Source organism: Panthera tigris, chromosome D4 (assembly GCF_018350195.1).
Source record: "Panthera tigris isolate Pti1 chromosome D4, P.tigris_Pti1_mat1.1, whole genome shotgun sequence".
Lineage (NCBI taxonomy): Eukaryota > Metazoa > Chordata > Mammalia > Carnivora > Felidae > Panthera > Panthera tigris.
Genome location: NC_056672.1, coordinates 22,951,235 through 22,974,635, shown reverse-complemented (window position 1 = coordinate 22,974,635; position 23,401 = coordinate 22,951,235). Strand labels below are relative to the sequence as shown.

General features: G+C 43.8%; 1 protein-coding gene across 4 annotated transcripts; it reads right to left on the bottom strand.

Moving 5' to 3' along the window:
• Positions 1–1,593: 1,593 nt before the first annotated feature.
• LOC122233249 (spermatogenesis-associated protein 31D4-like) lies at positions 1,594–22,849 on the bottom strand. Of its 4 annotated transcripts, XM_042965055.1 has the most exons (7): positions 22,817–22,849; positions 22,410–22,498; positions 18,536–18,667; positions 7,634–7,788; positions 6,775–6,820; positions 6,163–6,223; positions 1,594–5,879 (listed from the first exon to the last, which is right to left on the bottom strand). In XM_042965055.1, exons 4-7 carry the CDS (start codon positions 7,769–7,771, stop codon positions 1,634–1,636), a joined length of 4,491 nt encoding a protein of 1,496 aa, XP_042820989.1. In that variant the 5' UTR covers positions 7,772–7,788; positions 18,536–18,667; positions 22,410–22,498; positions 22,817–22,849; the 3' UTR covers positions 1,594–1,633. The 4 variants fall into 4 exon arrangements, with proteins under 4 accessions (XP_042820989.1, XP_042820990.1, XP_042820988.1 ...); XM_042965056.1 differs by lacking the exons at positions 18,536–18,667; positions 22,410–22,498; positions 22,817–22,849 and adding an exon at positions 7,992–8,005; XM_042965054.1 differs by lacking the exons at positions 18,536–18,667; positions 22,410–22,498; positions 22,817–22,849 and having other exon boundaries at positions 7,634–7,906.
• Between the last annotated feature and the right edge of the window lie 552 nt (positions 22,850–23,401).

Below are 23,401 nucleotides of genomic sequence, written 5' to 3'. Positions count from 1 at the left end.
TCATGACCTGAGCGAAGAGCAAGAGTCAGCCGCTAAAATGACTGAGCCACCCAGTCAACCCTGTTTTTTTAATTTTTTTTAATGGTTATTTTTCAGGAAGAGAGGGAGAAACACTGAGTGTGAGCTGACGAAGGGGCAGAGAGAGAGACGGAGACACAGAATCCCAAGCAGGCTCCAGGCTCTGGGCTGTTAGCACCGAGCCCCACGTGGGGCTGAAACTCACGGACCACGAGATCATGACCTGAGCCGAAGCTGGACGCTTACCCGACTGAGCCACCCAGGTGCCCCTGGAGCTTTTTAAATGTTGGTTACCTGATAGATGATCAGGAAGACAAGGCCTTGGAATATAGACAACAAGTAGAAAAATGAATGATGTGGAGTTGGTACCAGGGGGCATATAAGTCGGAAGGATAGGAGGAGGAGGTAAAAGGACAGAATGTCAGACTATAATATTCCTGATGGCAGAAGTATTCCCAGTATTAAGATCTACAGGGTGTCAGTAACTGCACCGGATGGGCAGTAAAGGACTCTAAAATGAGATTATGTAGAAACTGGGACACTGGGTTATTGGCTGATCTATCCACATAGATGTTACAACCTCCAGTACTTTCTCTTCATGTTGCCTGCCCTGGGCCCCATCTCACCTATTGTCTCTCTCGGGACCTCCACAGAATCAGACTCTGCATTCGTTCTGTGACCTTAATGTTCAGATACTGTAGGGTCAATGGCATGACCCTTGACCAGAAGGATACCACATTTGTATCTTCTTGTTCAAAGAGGGCGTCAATGGTTTTTTAACACTGAACATTCACTAGGACACTCACTCCATTTTTGAGTTCCAGCCTCATGTGGCATCGCCTTCCCTCCAGAATCCTATTGTAAGCGTGGGAGAGTCCTATTGTAAGGGTGGGTAGGTGTGCTGTCTTGGCCAAAAAAAAAAACCAAAAAACAAAAAACAGCATTCCATGGAAAAGCCCCCAATTATCTGTATGCTGGTGCACCGTGTAGAACTCACCTCTGGTTCATAAATTGCAGGTCTTCTGGAGGAGATCTACCTTGGCTCCACTAAGGCCATGAATATCAAAGGTGGTACCTCCATCGTAATGGGAGAACTGTCCACACTAAAGGCAAGATCTTGTATATTGCCATCAAGTGTGGAACTTTTGACATGGAAACCCCCATGTCAAGTTTAACATGACCCACACGACAGATGCTTAAGCAGCATGTATGCTGTTCCTCGACCCTACCCCAACCAGCCCAGACACTCCCATTCAGAGTTCACCCACCTGTGGGATCCTCTGGTAACTGGAAGCCACTGTAACACTAGCAGGCAAGAAGGAAACAGTGGCTTAATCATTATGTTCTGAAAACCATACCTGTCTTTGATCCTCCTCAGATAGAGAAGACTTACTCTAAAAGGTATAAAGCGTTCAAAGAGGGTAAAGGAGAGAGCTGCTAAGAGGCAGCAGAACAGAGCCCATCTCCTCAAATTTCATCAGAGAAGAAATGGGCTTGGACTACATGGTCCCCCAAGAGATCCCCCTCAACAGGGGGACTGGTCACCTTGAACCAACACAGTACACAGAACAGACATCACTGTTAGAGGAATGTTTATTGGGGAGAATCAAAGGGATTATTTTGTGGGATTCAGGCTGCGAAATTTCCCCCTCTCGAAATTCTGGACAAGGGTTTTCTGTCTAAATGATAGACACAGATCTCCAAATACCGTGCCTTTAGCACTGGTGAGAGTGGCTGGAGGCCCCTGGCCAGCTTGATGCCTGCAGGTGCAGTGTGGGTGGGGCACAGGCTCCCTGTGGGACACAGACAGGCGATGGTTCTGACACAGCAGCTGGCCCTTAAGTGCCACAGCTTCCTGGGGGTGTCTGCCCTTGTCCCTGATCTGTCTAATACTTGGAGAATGGCTGTGGCCCACAAAGACAGCTTGTTGGTGACAGGACTTGGTATTTCTCTCTTTACAGGAGGGAGCCCTGTAGCTGAGAGGAGGCCCCTGGGCAGGCTGTGCCTGGGCCTGCACTTGTGCTTCCTTCCGAGTTTTCCCAAACTTGGCTGAGGACAGAAGGGGCTGTTGAGGACAGGCGCTATCTGTAGCATGCCGGTGCCCCATCTTCTCTTCTAAGAACTTCCCACCATCTTTCCTGAGTTTCTGAGCTTCGGTCCTCCCAGTAAAGGCAGCTCTACCTTGAACCATGCCTCTGCTTTGCACACATGGCAGGATGCCCTTTTCCTGGGAGTTTTCTTGTCTTTTGCACTTTCTGCCAGGATTAAGCCATTGTAAAATAGCCTTCACTTTTTTTCTAAAAAGGCTTTCACGGGGAGGCTGACCTTTCTGTGATAGGGTGCGGGAGGATTGGCTCCCAGGCTTCTCCGCCAGTGCCACGTCCCGAGGAGGGCAACTCTTCCTTACAGGCTGGGATGTCCCCAACCCTGCATCCCCTCCACCAAACTCTTGTGCTTTGGAACACGGAGGGCTCACTGTCTCTGTAGCTGGTGGGAGATTCTTGTGCTGGTGCTTCCTTAAGACATGCTTAGGGACCCAAGTATCCTGCTGCTGTTCCGTGCTAATTCCTGTGTCCTGCACACGGACGTGAAGCACCTGGGAAGCTCCCATGTCCCCACTGGAGTCCTCCTGGTCATGAGTCAGGGAGGCCTTGGAAGTCGAGGGGGGCAGGTCGTTGTCTTTGCTCTGGGCCCACCTCTGCTGTCTTTGCTCCAATTTAAGCTTTAATTCCTTATACAGCCGTTCTGTTAAATTAGGATCCTGGGGAATTGATGTGTTTGCTGGGTGGCTTTTAATGGTCACAGTACGTTTGTCCTCATTTACATTCACATTTATCATTTGGGGGCTTCCTGGCTGGCTGGTTGTCAAGATATCTCTAGGTTTTGATTGACGCCCATCTGGCTCCTCAACCCTGAATGACTCCCTGGACACTTTGGGCACAGAAACAGGTTCTGGATTCACCACCATCTTGCCCTGTTGCATCTTGACTCTATCACTGGGATTTACGGTCTTATCCTTTGGCTCATGCCTGGTGCCAGCTTGCCTTGCGGGCTGCTTTGAGGGCCATCTGTTGGCTGGTACAGTCTGTGTCTGGCTTGCTTTGCCTATGCTGCTCTGTCTGATAGGTTGAAGAGTCTGTCTGCCATCCTTCATTTCCTGAACTTCCTCTGCAAGCCCATGGTTGATAGGATGCGGTGATTTTGCTGGGATTCCCTGTCCTTCCTTGCCCACAGTTGAGGTGGCAGGGAGAGAATGATCCAGGATGGGGGCTGAATTTGCTGTTCCCACTTTGTCTCCATGGAGAGATTTAGAGCTTCCTCTAAGGGACTTGAAGTCCCCAGATTTTGAGTTGGACCCAGAAATCAGGTTGGTTGAGCAGGCCAGGTTCGAATGGGATAAGGACTGGGATGGGGCCTCTTTCAATTTAAAGATAGCTATGGATTCAAGGTCCTTAGGGGGAAGGCCCTCTACCATTCTGTGATGGCATTGTTTAATATGGGACTCCGGCATCTGCTGTGCATTGGATTCAATGAAGGAAAGCTCCCGGGAGGTATTCAGGCAATATTCCCCACCCACTGATGGTGGCAGAACTCTCTGTTGTATTTCAGTGTGGGATTTCTCAGGATGAAGCAATGTCTGACTCATAGTATGCCATGAACTATGCACGGTCCCGGGGAGCTGACCCTCATTGATTTCCTCCAACTTTTTGCTCAGATGTATTCTGAGGACATTTTCAAGTTGCCTTTGGCCTAGTCTCTCCACAGATGCCCTTGATGTATTCTCGGGTGGGCTCATAAGTTCTTCCTCAGCATGATACCCCATATCCTTATCTGAAGAGCTCTCTGGGTCACTCAACAGATGATCTTTTGGCCCATTCTCTGGGTTGTTTCCCAGATCCTTCCCAAAGGGGTCCTCTAGCTGAAGCATTTCTGAGTCCCCCTCATGGAAGCTTTCAGGTTGGCTCAACCCAACATTTAGAGTGTTGCTACTCTGACTCTTAGAGGTCTGTTGGAGTCTACGATAGTGCCCCACCTCAGGTATGTTTGAAAAATTCTTCGGAGGCCTCATCAGTGATAGAGACTCATGGATCCTGCGGGGAAGGCCCCACCGGTGCTGGATGAGCCTCTTTCGGAGGTGATGCTCTAGTTTCTTACGAAGCTCATCACTGAGAGGAAACTGTCCAGGAAGGATAGAGACTGCACCATGGGCCTGGAAGGCCCGGCGGTTAGACAAGTTAGGAGCCGAAGGACAAAAGGCCTCATGGGATCTTTGAACCACAGCGGGTAAACCCCACAAACTTGCCTGTTGCTTCTGCAAAACATTCCATTCTAGGTCTTGAATTTCAGAGGGGATGAGAGACTCCAACTCATTCTGGGGTCTATGAAAACACACTCCACAGCTCTTAATCTGGGGTAGAGGACTAGATGGCAGGATTGGGAGTGGGGACTGAAGGTAGGTCTCAGGCTGGACTTGAGTGGGAGGTAGGGGCTGGGGTTGAGGCTGGGGTTGAGGCTGGATCTCAGGCAGGGCCTGAGGAAGTGGAGGGGGAAGTCCTGGGGATTCCTGGTCTGTGGAGGTAGAGATTCTATTGAAAATAAAGGTTGAGGAACAATCCTCTGAGACATGGGCAACAGGGGGCAAAGACTCAGTATCCAGAGTTGGGAGACCCCAGAAGAGCTGCAAAGGTGTTGGCTGTAAATGGACCTCTACCAAGGTTGTAGGATAGGGGGGCTGCTGATGCACATGTAGCTCCTTTGATTTGTCTTTGCTGTTCCAGAAAGGAAGGGAGGCTGCTAAGTCAGGCTGGGCAGCAACTGACTCTGACATTTTTCCCAAAGAATTTAGTGTGTAGTCTGGCCTGAGTTGTTTTGGAAAAGAACCCTTCTTTCCCTTCCATATCAAGAAATCACTCCTCTTTTGGACTTGTTTCTCCAGAAGTGCCAGGACTTCAGGGCTGAGGAAAGACAGGCTGCCAGGCTCTACAACGTAGGGCACAGGGTCTCCCCTGGAAGAAGCCTCAGAACGGAGGGCAAGAATCTCTTGGCTGAAATCACATTGAGCCAAGGTAGAAGGGAAGAAGTCTTTGGCATGAGTTTTGCACCAAGAGAAGTCTGAGACACACAAGCTTGCATGGTCAGTGCCTGTGGTTGTTGGGATATGAGTGGACAATCCAACAGGGCCATCTGGAGATGAGTTCTCCGGAACAGGCTTCAAGGTGATGGAAACTGATTTAGATTGAGCCACAGTTAAAGTGCTGTCTGGTGGTGGTGAAGCAGACAGGGTTGGTGGTGCATGATGACAAGCACAGGTCTCAGTGGGATTCTTTGTCTGGGACAACTCCGATAAGGAGTTGACATCTTGGGAAACGGGGGAGTCAAGAGAGAAGATGGTATTTAGAGACAATTTGGCCTCTGGTTGAACAACAGGGTCCACTGTCTGAGCATCACATGGTGGGAGAGGGGAAACGGCAAGGGGTTGGGGTGGGAAATGGTCCTCAGGGAAATCAGATTCCAAGGGAGGACAAGGCTGTGGTGGCCAAGAGTGATCCGGTGGTGAGAGTGGAACATAGTCAGCCAAGGGGGTCATTGGGTTAGGTGGGAAGGTGGAGGCAAGTGGCAGGGAAGGCTCAGGCAGAGAAGCTGATATTAGGTCTCCTGGAGGGTCTGCTGAGAAGGCAGGGGATGAAGTGAACAATGAGTCAGTCACAGGAGCTGTGGACCCCAAGGGAGTAGCATCTTCGAGGGCCTCTGGGTACAGCATCCGATTGATCTCAGCAGTTGTGTTATTACACACCTCACAGAAGGGGTCTGGACATAACAGTTGACGAAAGTGGATTGTATCACGTTGCCGGCCTAGGGGGCTGCAGGAGACAGGAGGTACAAAGCTGCAGCCAGGGCCAGAACAAGGGAAGGAGCCCCTGCTGACCTGCCAAGGGAGGGGCCACCTGAAGCCTGCTGCTCCTTCACAATGCCCCACATTTATGACTTCATAATACACTCAGTAACCTTCACCCCAGGGCCCTCATTCACGTACCCATTCCTATGGCTACCCCCCTCCCATGACTGGCAGGTTGCACTGAATTCATACAATTGCATAAATCATGCTCTAGGAGGGATCAGGATAGAAGGGGAAAGAGTAGTCACCTCCTTATATTACACATCAGCGTCCTTATCTCTTCCTCTTCTCTCTGAAGGCATTTCCAACCTGGGAAACCAGGAGAGTGGGTTATATGTAGTGAAGGTGGAAACACAGGTATTATACAGGAGTCCCTTTGTGACACACCCTTGCGATATTAGATTCTGGATGCCCCAATAATCGGTAGATGAGGTCAAATGGTCAATGATGTGACACATGGTATAGCATTAAAGTATTTCATTTACATTACATCATGTGATGCTCAAACCACCTCTGTGAAGCACAGAAGTCAGTGCTTACCTCAGGGAGGAATCCTGAGTATCCGTGACGTCACAGGTCTTGCACAAAATCAGGAGACAGAAGTTCTGACTCCTGACATCTCACACGGCCACCACTGGGCAACAACCATTGATTGCCCAGGTCCACCATGGCTCCACACTCAGGGCTGGGCAGAGCAAGGAATCTAAGGGCCTCCAGTTCTGAGTGTTCTGAGGCCTCCATTTTCAGGGGGGCACTGTGTCTAGTAGCTGACATCCTCAGAAATCATGGAACTGGAACCTCATGGAAAGGACAGGAAGGGTCACCCTTGGAGAGCTCATGTGGAACAAGCAGAACCTTACCTTTCAGTGTACCGCCTTTCCTCCTCCTCTTGGCTCTGCCCTGACGCTAGAATGAAAATCAAAGAATGAGGAGCTTGGGACTCATCTCTCACTCTGCTCTCAGAAATGGAGACATTCTTGGGGTGCCTGGGTGGCTCAGACAGTTAAGTGTTTGACACTTGATTTCGGCTCAGGTCATGATCTCTGTTCACTGGTCTCCAGTGAATTCAAGGTCCCCATCTGTGCTGTCAGAACAGAGACTGCTTGGGATTCTCTCTCTCCCTCTCTCTGCTCCTCCTGGGGCCACCCTCTGTGTGTGTGTGTGTGTGTGTGTGTGTGTGTGTGCCCGCGCGCGCGCACGTGCGCATGTGTATACTTTCTAACTTAAGGAAAAAAAACAGAAACTGAGGACCAAGTGTCACATCAGTGCTCCATCAGGTAGGACCCTGTATCCTGGGACAGAGCTTGGACCCTAGTCTCTGCTCAGTGTGTCTCAGAGGCTTAGCACTCTTCTCCTGATCAGCCCAACATGAAGGCTCGGTCGAGTGAAATCTTACATGAGAACGTGACCCATGATCAAGTGCTGGGGAACCTTGTTCTCTTACACACATCCCATACTCTCTAAACCCAAACTAAGACTACAAAATCCTTATGTTTGGGATTTTATCCAAGACCCGCCACCACAGCCAGATAAGTACTAAACCTTAGTACTTTCTTAACCCTTAGCCCTGCCAGATCTCTCCTCCTAGAGGAGTGAATGTCTCTTCTTTTAGACTTCCCATTTTAGTTGTGTCTAATCCTACCAAACTCATTTTAAAATTTGGGACTAGAAGTAGAAACAATACGAATGTCTGTTCAGGACTCCCCCAGGATTCCTTACCTTTTGGATGGGTTTGGTGTTCCCAGTTGGAAATGGAATCCCCATCAGGTAGCACAGGAACAGAAGAAGCAACCCCAACCCATACAAGAAGGTGAAGTTGGGGTCAGTCTCGAAGCATGTTGAGCCAAAGCACAACATGGTTCAGTAGCACTATTCTGAAATGAGAGAATCACAAAGCTGCCTATAGGTAACTGAATCGCAAGGCTGCCTATAGGTAACTGAGCTGCGAGTGTGCCGATGCCTGACTATATAACTCTCCAGGCTTACATCACAGAGCACTGAAAAGTCACAAAAGGTTTCTGAGGGTTGGTGGAGGGGACAATTGGAGAGGGTGTGCCCCAAGCCCCTCCCCACCTACCAGCCCAGAAGGTCCCTCCACCTCTCCTCCTGCAGGTCCCTCTGCCCTACCCTGCCATCCTCTGTTTTTCTACCTCATCTTTTCATCATATTGATGAGGGAGCATGAGGCTGGCTGAGGGGCCAAGCACAAGCTAGCACACAGTCCCCTACCTGCCAACTGTGGACAATGTGTGATATTCCTTAGATAACTCCAGGCTACTCAAAACCAAGAAAGGACAAAAAACAAATGGCTGAACTGATAAAGAGTCTCCACCAGTTCACCAGAAAAAGGCAATCCTGTCAACAGCCTAATGTCCAGGAACCCCCTACTGTCTTAATGTTAATGCTTTGCCTGAGGGAAAAACAACCTTATCCTGACTATAGCCAGGCCTCCAATTATCTGAGTCTTTAGACTATGAAAATCCCTTTAGGAACTCTCTCTTGACTTTGTCTCCCCCTACTCCATAAAAGTATCCCCCAACACTTATAGTCCAGCTCTTTCTGCCCATGGGTCCTGTCCCTGTGCTTTAATAAAACCACCTTTTTGTACCAAAGACATCTTCAAGAATTCTTTCTTGGCCATCGGCTCCAGACCGTCCCCCCACCGTCACCTCAAAACTTCATCATTTCGTCCCCAGCATGGCACATTGAGTCTTTTCATTGGGACTCTGAGACGGTGCAAATTCAGTGAGTATACTCTCTTTTCTTCCTTTACTCTTATTTCAGGGGCTTTCCAAGAAATATGGTCTTATTGGAACACTTTCATATTGATTTCTCAGGCTGCAATTCTCTAACCCATGGCTACTCTACGGGGAGAAGAAAGCCTGCCTTTTGGCTGGAAGTTAGTACCCTGGCTAGCATGGTAATAAGACTCAGAAACTTGATCCCCTCTCTTTATTCTTGTCCTTTATACAAAGTTGTCTGTCTTGGGCATGGGACAGCCACCTAAATAACCAGGACAGCTGCCAATCTTAAGACTTTCATGTGAGGTTTCCTCCTCATTGGTCTAATGTGATCCCCTCCACATCTCTGGTCTAGCAGCTTCACGCTGGGAGACCTCCACTGGGAGCCAGCCAAATCAGTACCTGATTGAATTAAAACCCAGTCAGGGACCGTTTTCTAGGGAGTTGGCTGTAAAGGCTATGTGTGTTGGCATGTCACTTAGATCATGATGGATTCCTATCTTTACTGTTTTCAGTCAATATCCTCTACTAACTACTTAAAATACAAAATGGGGTAGCTCTCCCCCACCCCGTAAATTTTCTCGTGTTTTTCATGGGCTAAAAATCTTAGGTTTTTCAAGAAACTAAAGCATGGCCTCCACAACATGCTCATCACAGACTAGGTAATCAAGGCATGGCCATCAGGGCATATTCTTCAAGGCATGGCCTTTTAGGGCACTGCTTTCAAGGTACATTATTTTGGTCCCTACAACAGGCACCCGTCTGTAATCTAGAATGCAATGGGGAAGCAGTGGGATGGTAGCATTCCCCCTTCAGGAGTCCTTGGTTGGCTGATTGGTGGTCATAGCAACTTCAAGAAACACCTCCGGTCACTTTGACACCAGGAACCTTTGACATATCCTGCACAAGGGATGCCACCTGGGAGATGGGGGTCATTCTCAGGGATAATGGACCTTCTCTCTCTTTTCTACTTTTCTCCTAAAGAGAAGCATAGGAGCTTCTTCTTTCATCCCCAAAAATCTCCCTTCAGATGCCTTTTGGCCCTCTAGAAACTGTGATATCATGACCTGAGCTGAAGTGGGACGTTTAACCAACTGAGCCACCCAGGCGCCCCAAAGAGCCTTCAAAATTTAAAGGAATGAGGGATTGATGGTACACCTGTTTTTAGGGGGTTTTTTGTTGTTGTTGTTGACAGCACTGAAATTACCTCCACTGATATTTAGTAGGGGAGGTTCACAGCTAACATCAAATACAGATAATTTGCCAATGTCTATGCTAACATCAATTATAAATCATTTGCCAACACTTAAGCATTTTACTTGCAGCAACCTCAAAATCACCCTATGATGCAAGCAGTTTTCACAATCACCCATTGATGTAAGCAGGACAGGTATCTACTGCCCCTTTTATCAAAGAACAAAACTGAAGCTAAGAGAGGGTAAATGACTTCTCAAGATCACCTAGCTAGAAAATAGCAGAGCCCTGACAATGAAATCCCCAATGTTCTCAACACCTCTTTTAAACATTAAGTGACTTCTTAAAATAAAGAGTCACCCTAGTCCTACAATTAAAGCAGTTGTGTGGCTGTGAATATTTACTTTGTGTATTAAATGCTAGAAGAAAATTTTTGTTGTTGTTGTTATTCTATCATCCCCTTAGGTACTTTTTCCTTTTCATTCGTGGCACCAAAGTCTTTATAGGTTTCTTCTATTGCCCTCTGAGAACCTGCTTTCAAGAACTAGATTATGTACGACTCTCAGGAAGTCATAAATGAATAACAAATCTTAACATGCCATACATCTCACAGAGTTTACATACATCTAACCCTTAAGCCTTAATATAAAGCTCTCACAGGAGCAGTTCAGGCAGCCATCCCGAGGTAGCAGAGATGGCTTTTGGTAGAGTGAGGTGTTCTCACATGTCAGCTGTGACATCTTCCCAGCTGACCTGTGTCACCACATAGAAGTCTGGTTCATACTGTGCTAGGTTAGATTGTGTCCAAGAAGCAGTATTTTCCAAAAGCTCTAGGACAGTGATATGCTTGTATTTGAAGACATTCCATATAGATAAGTAAGGAGAAGTCATTGGTTTATGATTCTCATATGTTTGGGGCACCAGGTGGCTCAGTCTGTTAAGCATCTGACTTCGGCTCAGGTCATGATCTCGTGGTTCGTGGGTTCAAGCCCCAAATCAGGCTCTGTGCTGACAGCTCAGAGCCTGGGGACTGTGTCTCCAGGATTCTGTGTCTCCCTCTCCCTCTGTCTCTCCCCTGCTCTTGCTCGCACGCTCTCTCTCTCTCTCTCAAAAAACAAACATCAAAAACATTTCAAATGTTTTTATTTATTTTTGAGAGTGAGACAGAGAGACAGATGGTGAGCAGGGGAGGGGCAGAGAGAGAGGGACACAGAATCTGATTCAGGCTCCAGGCTCCGAGCTACCACCACAGAGCCCGATGTGGGGGTCAAACCCATGAACCTTGAGATCACGACCTGAGCCAAAGTTGGACGCTCAACCGACTGAGCCACCCAGTTGCCCCACATTAAAAAAGATTTAAAAAATGATTCTCATATGTTTTCCATTTCCTAGGTCCAGTCCCCAGTGCTCTCTCTTTCCCATCCTCATAACTGTCCCTGGGATGAGCCACATGGGGAACGGCTATTTTCAGGATTCCAAAAAGCCTGTAAAACCGAGTCTCGGGCAAAATCTGTTTAAACTGCATTTAAGATACTAACTGGCTATAAAATGTCTCTCGTTCCATCACACACCAAACTTTTATTGAACTCTACAGTGTAGTATTACTAGTAGAAATATCAACAAAATATGGTATCGCCTCAACGCTTGGGCAGGTCATAGTTTAGTGAGTCCTGTAAATGGCTACGAAAAGTGATATAAACAGTAAAGGAAGTAGGAATAAGAACATAATGAAAACGCAGAAATCAGAGTAATCAGTTCTTCTCCCAGGAAGGAGAAGAGAGAAGGCCAGAGAAATTTTTACAACAGGTGCCAACTGAGCTGAGCCTTGTGAGGTATTCGGGACTTCTTCTTCCTCTTCTTTCTTCTGTTTCCTCCTTCTCTTTTTCTTTCTGTAGAGCAGTTTTAGGTTCACAGCACAATTGGGCAGAAAGTACAGAGTTCCCATATGCCCCTCTTCCTCCCTACCACACACACACAGCCTCCCCCCACTATCAACGCCCAGAAACAGCATGGGGCAGTTATTACAATCAGTGGACCTACACTGACACATCATTATCACTCAAAGTCATACTTTACATTAGTGTACACTCGTTGTTGGACGTTCGATGGGCTTGAACATGTGATGACATGTGTTCTCCACTGTAGTGTCACACAGAGTAGTTGCACTGCCCTAAAATCCTCTGTGCTCTGCCTATTCATCCCATCTTGCCCCCTTATCCCTGGCACCCACTGATTTTTTACTGTCTTCAGAGTTGTTTTTTTTCCAGACTTTCATATCGTATGATTATACATAAGGTGTGTGGCCTTTTCAGACTGGCTTCTTCCACTTAGTAATAAGCATTTAAGGATCTTCCATGTGTTTTCATGACTTAGTGGCTCATGCCCTTTTAGGGTTGGATAATATCCACTGTCTGGAGAAACCAGAGTTGATTTATCCACTCACCTATGGAAGGACACCTTGGCTGCTTCCCAGGTTTGGCAAGTGTGAATAAAGCTCCTATAATCTTTTGTTTTAGACCACTTTATTGAGACTTAATTCACATACCCTACAATTCACCCACTAAAAGTGTACAATTCAGTGGCTTTTAGTGTATTCACAGTGTTGTGCATTCAGTCACCACAGTCAACTTTAGAACTTTTTCATTATTCAAAAAAGAAGCTTTTCCCCGTAGGTTTCATGCATCCTTCAGTCTTCTCATTCCTCCTGCCCCCACACTAGGTTACCACTGATGTATTTTGTCTGTTGCAATTTGACAGAATATTTGAACCTAGTAATTTAAATCTCAGGTTTGTATTTTGTTTGTCTTGTTTTGTGTCTCATTTTTTCAGTGATTCATTTACATTGTATTTTATGAAAGTATCAGCCCACAGTAGACGGAGGAGCAGGGGAGGAAGCAAACTGGTCCTCCACCACAGAAAGTTTGAGAAACTGTGGTCTAATGAACATACTCCACTGTGAAGCCTGGTAGTGAGTCAGCATTCTGGAAGCACACAGGGAGACTTTGGAGAGATCTTTCCCTCATGCCATGAGAGGGGGCAAAAATAAAAATTTCCACTCTAATCATGGGACTTAATTTGGAAAGGAATGGATACTTACCTCGGCTCTCACTCATTTTCTCATGCCTTCTTCCTTGTTGACCTGCCCTTATACAGAGTCTCTGGTAAGAATTTACACTGCATAACCTCTGGATACAGCCATATTAATAGGCTAACCATTACATGCACATTCACCTAGCCTCCACATTCGAATCCCTTTTTGTTTTTTTTTTAAATTTATTTTTGAGAGTAGAGAGACAGAGTGCAAGTGAGGGAGGTGCAGAGAAAGGGAGACACAGAACCTGAAGCAGGCTCCAGGTTCTGTGCTGCGGGGCTCTAACCCACAAACCATGAGATCATGACCCCAGCCCAAGTTGGACGCTGAACTGACTGAACCACCCAGGAGCCCCAAGACCAAATCAAAATTAGACTTGTTTTACAAGCAAAATAGTCTTCATTTGGCTATCTCTGGAAATGAGGGTTGAGAGAGAAAAAAAAAGTTTCAATGACATACCTTTATTGATGTGAATTCGAATTCTGATTGCTTTAAATGGTAGCCTAAACTAGGCAACTTGAGGTAAACTTCAGAGAAATGGTGACAATAGCACAGATATGCCAATCTTTGTGCCTGTTATTCTGTGCAGATAGTAACAAGACACCATGGGCATATGATTACTTAAGTGACTGGAAAATGGGATGGATTCCTGCACCAATTGTACATAAAAGACTTTTCTCACTGTAGACCTATCAATAGATAAAACTATAGTGCTTTATTAAATTATTCATTTGAGGCCTGGGTGATTCATAAATCTCTAAACGAGTATGCCGACCATGTCCTCCCTAAACCTGATCTGACAGTTACTAGAACTGAGAAGACCCAGTTTATTTAAAAGGCAGACAGGCAGACAGAAAGGCTGACAGGAAGGAAGGAAGGAAGGAAGGAAGGAAGGAAGGAAGGAAGGAAGGAAGGAAGGAAGGGGGAAAGGGAAGTAGGGAGGGAGGAAGGAAGGAAGAAAGAGAAAAGGAAAGAAAGAAAGAAAGAAAGAAAGAAAGAAAGAAAGAAAGAAAGAAAGAAAGAAAGAAGGAAAGAGAAAAGAAAGAAAGAAAGAAAGAAAAGAAAAAGGGGATTTAATTCCAAAATGGAAGGGCACCACTACAACAGGGAAACAGGATAAAATGGCAGAGAGGGAAGGGTTAGGACCTGAGGTCCCTAGATGGGGAAAAACACACATTTGGGAACAATGCTGCAAGTGTTTGACTACAGCAAACCCCCTCGGGCATAAGGTCCCTCTTAAGAATGGAAGAGACGCACCTACTCCCCCTCAGGTTCCCGTCAGGAATTTGACAATCAAAATACCTAGCTAAACCATAAAACTTACGTCATACAGGGGACAGTATAACCAGCCTGACTCCTCACACAATGGAGTTGAGCCAGTCAGGAATGGACAACCCAGCACCTACAGCTGTCCAGTCAATAATGGTAGAACCTGAGAAGGAATGAGGGAGAAGGGAAGGGGGTGCTAACCAGACCCTTATAAAACAAAGATCTTTGCCTATAGTCTGCGGGCATTCACTTTTGAATGTCCCCTCTCTATAAAGAGACTTTTCCTACTATTCTTATTTTCTAAACTTATACTCTAATAAACTTGTGCCTGCTACACATTTTGTGTCCACCTCTTCATTCTTTGAAGCGGCAAGACAACGAATCCCGGGTACTGTGGTAAAAAAAACCCTGCAACCTTACTATGGGGGCTCGTCTGGGATATCAACATCTTCTATCTGTAAGGAAAGAGCAGGCAGCACCCCCTCTTTTCTTTATCTCAACAAAACTCTTAAACCACATAACGGGCACCCTTCAGCCAGTTAACAGCGAACAGCGAGGCTGCCTTTCTCAAGTCTCTGGTGACAGGATCCTTGGTCTCCTCCCATCTGATCCCCCAATGTAGTTGGGAACATTGGCATCGTGCAATCCCAATTTCCTTTTGAGGAAAACCTCAATCGGAGGCCGAACAGGAACTGATGAATCCTGGCCAAGGCTACTCTTTAGTGGATGCCTGAAGGCTGTCGGCAGAACCTGATCCCTGACCTCCAGTTTGGGTATCGGTGGAAATCTCCTCTTTCTGTCTTGGCCAGCCTCTCCCTTTGGGAAATGGGTGGAAAAGCCCAGGACTTATCCCTGGGGTATCCTCCTAGGAGTGACCTGGGTGACTTCCAAGGGGTCCTACTCACAGGTTTCCCAACTACAGTGGAAGGTGGCCCTCTACTTGCTTCCATTTCTGACAGTTTGACATGGCTCACCTCCCAGGTCCCCATTTTTGTAAACCTTTCATTTTCAAGCATCTCTTGTAGAGTACAGAGAAGGACTTGGGTGCACCTTCCTCCTGCTCCTGATGCCCACGGTGGGGATGGGAGAGAAGACATTTGGCAGGCTCCCACAAAATGCAGATGATAATTAGAACCAACTGTCTCTTGTTAGGCTACCTCAGGACCGGGACTTTAAGAAATATTCCCAAGCAGCTGCCAAAGTCCCTTTGCTTCAGGAACTTCCCTATCTTCTCTGGCCTGACATGGACTCCCCATTTCCACTTGGTGGTGGAAAAAAAAAAAAAAAAAATTGCACCTGCTCATCTGTTCAAGCTGACAGATTTTAGGACTGGGAGACCACTTTCTCTACCCTCTGGGCTTTTGTCTGCCTCTGGGCTTCTTGGCAGAACCTCACCTTCCCCTTCCTCCTGTTTCTGCATCACCTTGGGTGCAGCCTACAAACTGGTTCCTATACTATCCTCCGACCCTCAGGTACCACTGGCTCCCAACTACTCCCACCCTCAGGTCAAGGAGCAAAGAGCTCCCCACTTGGACCTCCCACTTCAGATTCCCCACCAGTGTCCCAGGAAAATAATGGAAAATGGGGAACAAATTGATTAACGTTTAAATGAACACAGATGGAATATATTCGGGTTTCAACTAATACAACTTTTGGTTATATAAGATATACATGTCTATAGAGTTATCAGTATTAAAAAATAAAACTTGTCTACTTAGGTCTACTGAAGGTCAAATAAGCTTCTCTTGTCTCTATTGCAATTTGTCAGCAAGAAAGATGACTTAAAATAATAATTAGGTCCGTCTAAAAGTTGCCATGTGTAATTGTTAAGTGAGCTTTCAGGGTCTTTGAGAACCTGAAACGTTAATGTTTGGCTTGGACGATAAACTAGATTAAATGAATTGGATATTTAGTCCTTTTCTAATCAGATGGAATGCTGAAGCATTCCTTACAAAACATAGGTTTGACCTTTTGACTAATGCAGAAAACTAAGGGTATTTGGATATGGATATTTGGATAACATGCTCTGTGCTTAATTGATTCATAAGTTTGGCATAAAAGGAATTCTGATGTCACTGACAGTTCACAATTGGTTACTCAATTAGTTTTCACTGGAGACTAAGGTTTCTAAGCATTAGAATTCTTCTAAATGCAGTCAAGACTGATGGAAATATGGAAAGCAACTAAATATGCAAAGAAATTAGGAGATGTGTAAGAAAAATATAAGAATGGAAACACATTTTTCCTGAAGGTTAAAGAATGTATTTCATCCTAAATGAGACTGGTTATATTCTTCAGTATCTTGGATACCCTTACCTTTTAAGAAACCACTCATCCAGTAATATCCTGCACTCTTAATGGTTGACCCTAGCTCACCTTTCCTCTCTTAACATTTAATATCTACATAATTCTAGTGATTTATCTAGTCTATTGATGTTGAATCCCACCTGAAAATCACAGGAGGCTGAAAACTCAAAAAGAAGAGATAGGCAACCTCCAAAAACAAACATCTCTATTTCAAGAGAAAGGCCATACTACCAGACTGACAGTTCCTTGATAACTACACCTTACAATGATGGGAAGAGACAACCAGGAAGATGCTGCAAAACACCATAATGACAGAACAGATTCTCCCTCTAATTTATGAGGGCCAAGTCAAAATGTGTCATTTTGAGTTAGGTTGAAAACATACGCTTCATGTCCAAGGGTTCAGTCAGGAATCATGAAATCAACAAACCAACCGCGAGATTCTTAACCTACATAAGCCTTTGTCTCCTTGTAAATTGCTTATAAAGATCCCAAAGGAATCCAAGTTCCTATAAATGGGGCCCTGGCAAGAACAACGTAGGCAAACCTTGTTTTATTATACTTCTCCGATACCGCGTTTTTTACAAATTGAAAGTTTGTGGCAACCCTGCATTGAGCAAGTCTTTCAATGCCAGTTTGCCAACAGCGTTTGCTCATTTCATGGCTCTGTGGCACGTGGTTAATTTTCATAATATGGCAGACTTTTCCATTATTATTGTATTTATTATGGTGATCTGTGTGATCAGTTACCTTTGATATTACTATTAGAATCGCATTTAGGGCACCACAAGCTCTACCCTTAGGAGATGGCAAAATTGTATGTGTTTTGACTTCACCAACCAGCCATGCCATGTGTCTCTCCCTTTCTTCAGGACTCTCTATTTCTTGAGACACAACAATATTGACATTGGGCCAGTCCATAACCCTACAATGTTCAATACTGTTCAAGTGAACAATAACCCTCTCAGTGTTCAAGTGAAGGGAAGAGCCATGTCACTCACCTTACATCAAAGGTTAGAAATGATTAAGCCTTGTGAGACAGAGATGTTGAAAGCCTAAAAAGACTCAGCCTCTTGTGCCAGTTAGCCAAGTTGTGAAGGCAAAAGAAAAGTTCCTGAAGAAATGAGAAGTGCTACTCCAGTGAGTACAGAAATGGTAAACACACACACACACACACACACACACACACACAACCCCACCAGCCTTGTTGCTGATATGAAGAAAGTTTAAGTGGCCTGGATAGAAAATCAAACCAGCCACAACATTCCTTTAAGCCGAAGCCTAATCCAGGAAAAGGCCCTAACTCTCTTCAATGCTATGAAGGCTGATAGGGGTGAGGAAGCTGCCAAAGAAAAGTCTGAAGCTAGCAGAGGTTGATTTATGAGATTTAAAGAGAGAAACCATCTGCATAAAATAAAAGTGCAAGGTAGAGCAGCAAGTACTGATGTAGAAGCTGCAAAAAGTTATCCACAAGATCTAGCCAACTAATTAATGATGGTGGCTACACTAAACAACAGATTTGTAATATAGACAAAACAGCCTCTATTGGAAGAAGATGCCATCGAGGACTTTCATAGCTAGAGAGGAGAAGTCAATGCCTAGCTTTGGAGATATTAATTTGAAGACAATGTTGACTCACCATTCTGATGATCCCAGGGCCCTTAAGTATTATGTTAAGTGTACTCTGCCTATTCTCTATATTACTCATTATTTTAAGCCCACTGCTGAGACCTGCTCAGAAAAAAAAGATTTTTTACAAAATATTAGCGTTCATTGACAATGTACCTGGTCACACAGGACCAATGTATCTGGTATTCCATCACTCCAATGGATATCTTGACAAGACTAATGTTCCCATGCCTGCCAAGACATCATTCTATAGCCCGTGAATCAAGGAGCAATTTCAACTTTCAACTCTTACTATTTAAGAAATACAGTTCATAATGCTATGGCTGCCACTGACTGGGATTCCTCTGATGGATCTGGGAAAGTAAATTGAAAATTTCTGGAAAGGACTCACCACTCTGGATGTCCCTAAGATCATTCATGGTTGATAGGAAGAAGTCAAAATATCAACAGGAACAGGAAATTAGAAGAAGTTGTTCCAATCCTCATGACTTTGAGGGGTTCATGACTTCATTGGAAGAAGTACCTGTGGGTGTGTTAGAAAGAACAAGGGAACCAGATTTATAAGTAGAGCCTGAAGATGTGACTGAACTGCTGCAATCTCATGATAAAACTGTAACAGCTAAGTTGTTTCTTGAGATGGAATCTACTCCTGGTGAAGATGCTATGCAGATTGTTGAAATGACAACAAAACATTTAGAATAATATATAAATTTAGTTGATAAAGAAGTGGCAGAGTTTGATAAGATTGACTCCAATTCTTAAAGAACTTCTAGTGTAGATAAAAAGCTATCAAACAGCATTCATGAAAGAAAGACAATTGATGCAGCAAAGTTCATTGTTGCCTTATTTTAAGAGATTGCCACAGACACACCAACCCTTAGCAACCAGTACCCTGTTCAGTCAGCAGCCATCAACATCGGGTGAGATCCTCCACCAGCAAAAAGATTGTGACTCGTTGAAAACTCAGATGACAGTTAGCTTTTTTTTACCAATTCAAGTACGTTTAATTAAGGTACACACATTGCTCTTTTAACAGACTATAGTATAGTGCAAAGATAACTTTTATATGCACTGGGAAATGAAAAAAATTTATATGTCTCATTTTACTCCAATACTCACTTTTTTGCGGTAGTCCAGAACTGGGCCCACAATATCTTTGAAGTATGCCTATACCTCCCATTTAAAAAATCCTATTCTCAATTAGATTTTAAGTTTCCTGTGGTCAGGGAACCACAGTTTGCCAATCTTCTCTATCCTCCTCAGCATCTCATTGTCTTATACAGACAATGCCTAGCAAATATTCCTTGCCTTGAATTATATTAATCCACAGAGATAAGTTGACAAGATAATTCCCTATCTAGCAGAGACCTAACAATGTAATTATCAAGAAGTCAGGGCTAAACAGTGGTCTATATTAAAGAGGGGAGATTTGATTCTCGTTCTGGATCCCTTTAGCTATCCCTGTCTATTTTGCAGGTGGCGGATCAAGAGAAATCCTTCTCACATATGGAAAAACTGAAGCACACAATTAAATTTCATACAATTTAAGATTTAACAGGTATCAGAATATCAGTTATCCTATACATTTAGACAACTCATTTAATTTGTGACAGTGAGTTTTTATGTTTTTAAGTTTATTTATTTATTTATTTTGAGACAGACAGAAACAGCCCAAATAGGGGAGGGGCATACAGAGAAGGAGAGAGAAAGAATCCCAAGCAGGATCTGCATTGCCAGCACAGAGCCTGATGCAGGGCTTGAACCCACCAAGCCGCGAGATCATGACCTGAGCTAACACCAACAGTTAGGCACTTAACCAAATGAGCTACCCAGGTGCCCCAACAATGAATTTTTTTTAATAAGAATTGTTCATATATACAGAAAAACAAGTGTTAATGTTGTTCCTTCTGAGATTTTGAAAAAATTATTTAATTTACTAAAAAATGGAATGCCCTAATGTTTTAAGGCAAACACTCTTCCTTGGCTCCCAAATGTTTTCAGAAATAACTTTTTCCTTGTTAATTTACAAATCTTGGCTGCATTTCCTGCTCATTTCAAACATGTGTTATATATGAAATGATGAGGGAGCATAAGGCAAGCTGACATGCCACAACCTATCCCACCGCCCCCACCCCCCCGCCCTACAGGTGGAATATGTGTGGTATTCCTCAAGCACTCCTGACTGCCCAAGAACAAAGGAAGGGACAAAAAACAAATGGTTTAACTAATCGAGTCTGTATCAGTTTACAAATATTTTAGCAATATTACAAGAAATAGGCAATCTTATCAATAGTCTAATCTCTAGGAACTCCCTACTATCTTAATTATAATGCTTTGCTTGAGGGAAAAACAACCTAGGTTTGACAATAGCCAGGCCTCCAGTAATCTCTAAATCCTCTTTAGCATATGGGAATGGCTTTAAGAAACTTCCTCTTGACTTTACTTCTCCCAACTCCACAGTATATAATCCATCACTCTTCACAACCCCAGCACAGCTCTTTCTGCCCACGGGTCCTGTTCCCATGCTTTATTAAAATCACTTTTTGCACCAAAGACATCTTCAAGAATTCTTTCTTGGCCATCATCTCCAAACCCCACCATTGCTCCAAAAACCCCAACATGAAATAAGTTATTTTTCCGAGCCTAATTTTGGCAGGAGGGCATTTTGGAACTGTTATAGAAAGATCTGGGGACAAACAAATAGGACAGCTTGAAGCTACCACAATTTCATAACAATTTTTTCTCTTTCATCTATCTGCCGGTGTACAAAGGCAAAGGCAACAACGAGGGGTAAGTGGTCTGTAATAAAAATTTCAACATGAGGTAAAACACACCTTGAAGTTATATACCTGACCCTGTAACTTGCTTTCCAAAAGGAATCACTTCTAGATAGTAATAACTTTTTTTTAGGATAGAGGATGTAAAGTGAAATTAAGACCATGATAACCAGAGTAATCCAATTCCAATATTATCACTCTATTTCCCTGAGATTTATAGTCAAATGAAATAAATGGGTAAAGTAATGTGAAATAATTCTTCTTAACCTTCCAAAGTTTCACTGTACTGATAACATTTGGAAAACACCAGACATTTCCAAGTATATAAAATCTATTTTCTTCAGATCCTCTAACACTGATTTTGTGAAGAAGTACTTAGTACTCAATAGATAAAGAGAATACGATTGTATCACAGCTTTCTAGATCAGTACTTGAGGACCAAGACATACACTAAGTCACAAATGTTTTTTTCCCAATGAACATTCAAATTTATCATATAGGTAAATAGGAAGAACAGTTTGTAACATAAAAAGAAACCCAGTCTGGAGGCACGAAACAGGGTCCTAATCCCAATTCCATCCGTTTCGAAAATAGCGGATTGAATCCGTGGCCATGATTATTCACCCCTCCCTGTATCTATAACCTTTCAGTTGTTACTTTGCAGTTCATCAATAGCTAGAGTCTATTCTCTCAACCTTTGTGACTTGTGAAAGGAAGTGATATTTTGACAGTTCCAAACCTAAGCCTCCAAAGATACAGTACATTTTCTGCGCTTGCTCTCCACACCCCTTTCACCACAAGAACATGCCTGGGCTAGCCTACTGGAGAATGGCACACATGGAACGGAAGTAAGCGTAATGACCCAGACATGAGAGAACAGGTCAAGGTTAGCAAAGTCACATACCAGTTCACAGCTGACCAAAGACACATGAACAAGCTTCACCAAGCTCAATCCAAATCAGTAAAAACCCTCAGCTGAGTTACATACTTAGTGTTCTAAGCTTCTGGTTGCTATTTGAAACTTCTAAATATGGGAATTTTAAAAACTTTTTAATGCATCTATAACTACCCGATACCTACCTTTAGCTTATTTAAGTAATTTTCTTATTTAACTGACATAATAGTATAGGTAATTAATAACAAGTACCTTTAAAGATTCTATGTAAATTACTACTAATAAATTAAGTGTTACGAAAGTATTAAATTAAAAACCTGCAAATGCTTCATTGCTTATAATGATCTGCATGTTTCATCTATTGGAATTAAGTATTAAATTTAGGCCCAAATGCAAAAACTGGCTCTGTTACAGATCAGCAGATGGCACCTATTCAAATACCAAGAGGAGCTTGATTCACAGATTTGAAAAGGTTTAAAAACTCAGACAATAAAATTATTTTTGTATGTCCCTGATTTTTAAATGAAGAGATTATTTTAGCGACTTAAATCATTCACTTCAATTTTTAAAAACTTGTTTGCACTTAGACTTACTTTTAAATTTCCTTTAAGACTAGCTTAGTCTGGGAGATTTTAGTTCCAAGTGGCATTCAGCCGGCTGCCACTCCCTTCTCCTAAAATGCCTATAAGGAACCAAAGAAAGAGATTAAATACAGTAACATTTAAAACTGACTACCATCTAAATTTGGGGGGAATTTCCTTTAACAATTAAACCAATGAAACTGAAATGAGCAGAGCAAGTAATGACTGATCCATGCATCACTCTGAAAACAAGGATGGCCCACATAGAGAATAAAAGTTTCTTTCTCATTCAGTCTGACCCTCTTGCTTAGAGAAACATGCCTACATCCAACCAGGAAAAAAAAAAATAGATAGATAGATAGATACAGATATAGATATTTCTGAACTGACTGGAAGGAGATACGATATAGCCATAATACCCTTTCCACTTCCCCTTCTTAAACTTCTCAACATCTTTTTACATCCTGCAGCACCTAAAAAATAAGAGGACAGAGAAGTCAAAGCATACATGAGGATCAGAAGTCACATATTACATGCTGGTGGCATGATTCATAATTTTATATGATAGGGAGAAGGGACTGGAGGAGACTTTAAAAGTTTCTTTTAGGAAACTAATAAATACTCTATTAACTCAGATTGCCAGAGAATCAAATGTGGGGCTAAGAGGCAATACTATCATAGTTTAGCTAAAGCAACCAACTTAGGAGGCGCCTGGGTGGCTCAGTCAGTTGAGTGTCCAACTTCGGCTCAAGTCATGATCTTGCAGTTCATGAGTTGAAGCCTCACATTGGGCTCTGTGCTGACAGCTCCAAGCCTGGAGCTTGCTTCAGATTCTGTCTACCTCTCTCTCTACCCCTCCCCCACTCACACTCTGTCTCTCTGTCTCTCTGTCTTTGTCTCTGTCTCTCTCTCAAAAATAAATAAACATTAAAAAAAAATTTAAAAAACCCAACTTGGTAAATTCCTACAATCTAGACACTAGAATTTATACTAGAAATTCAGTA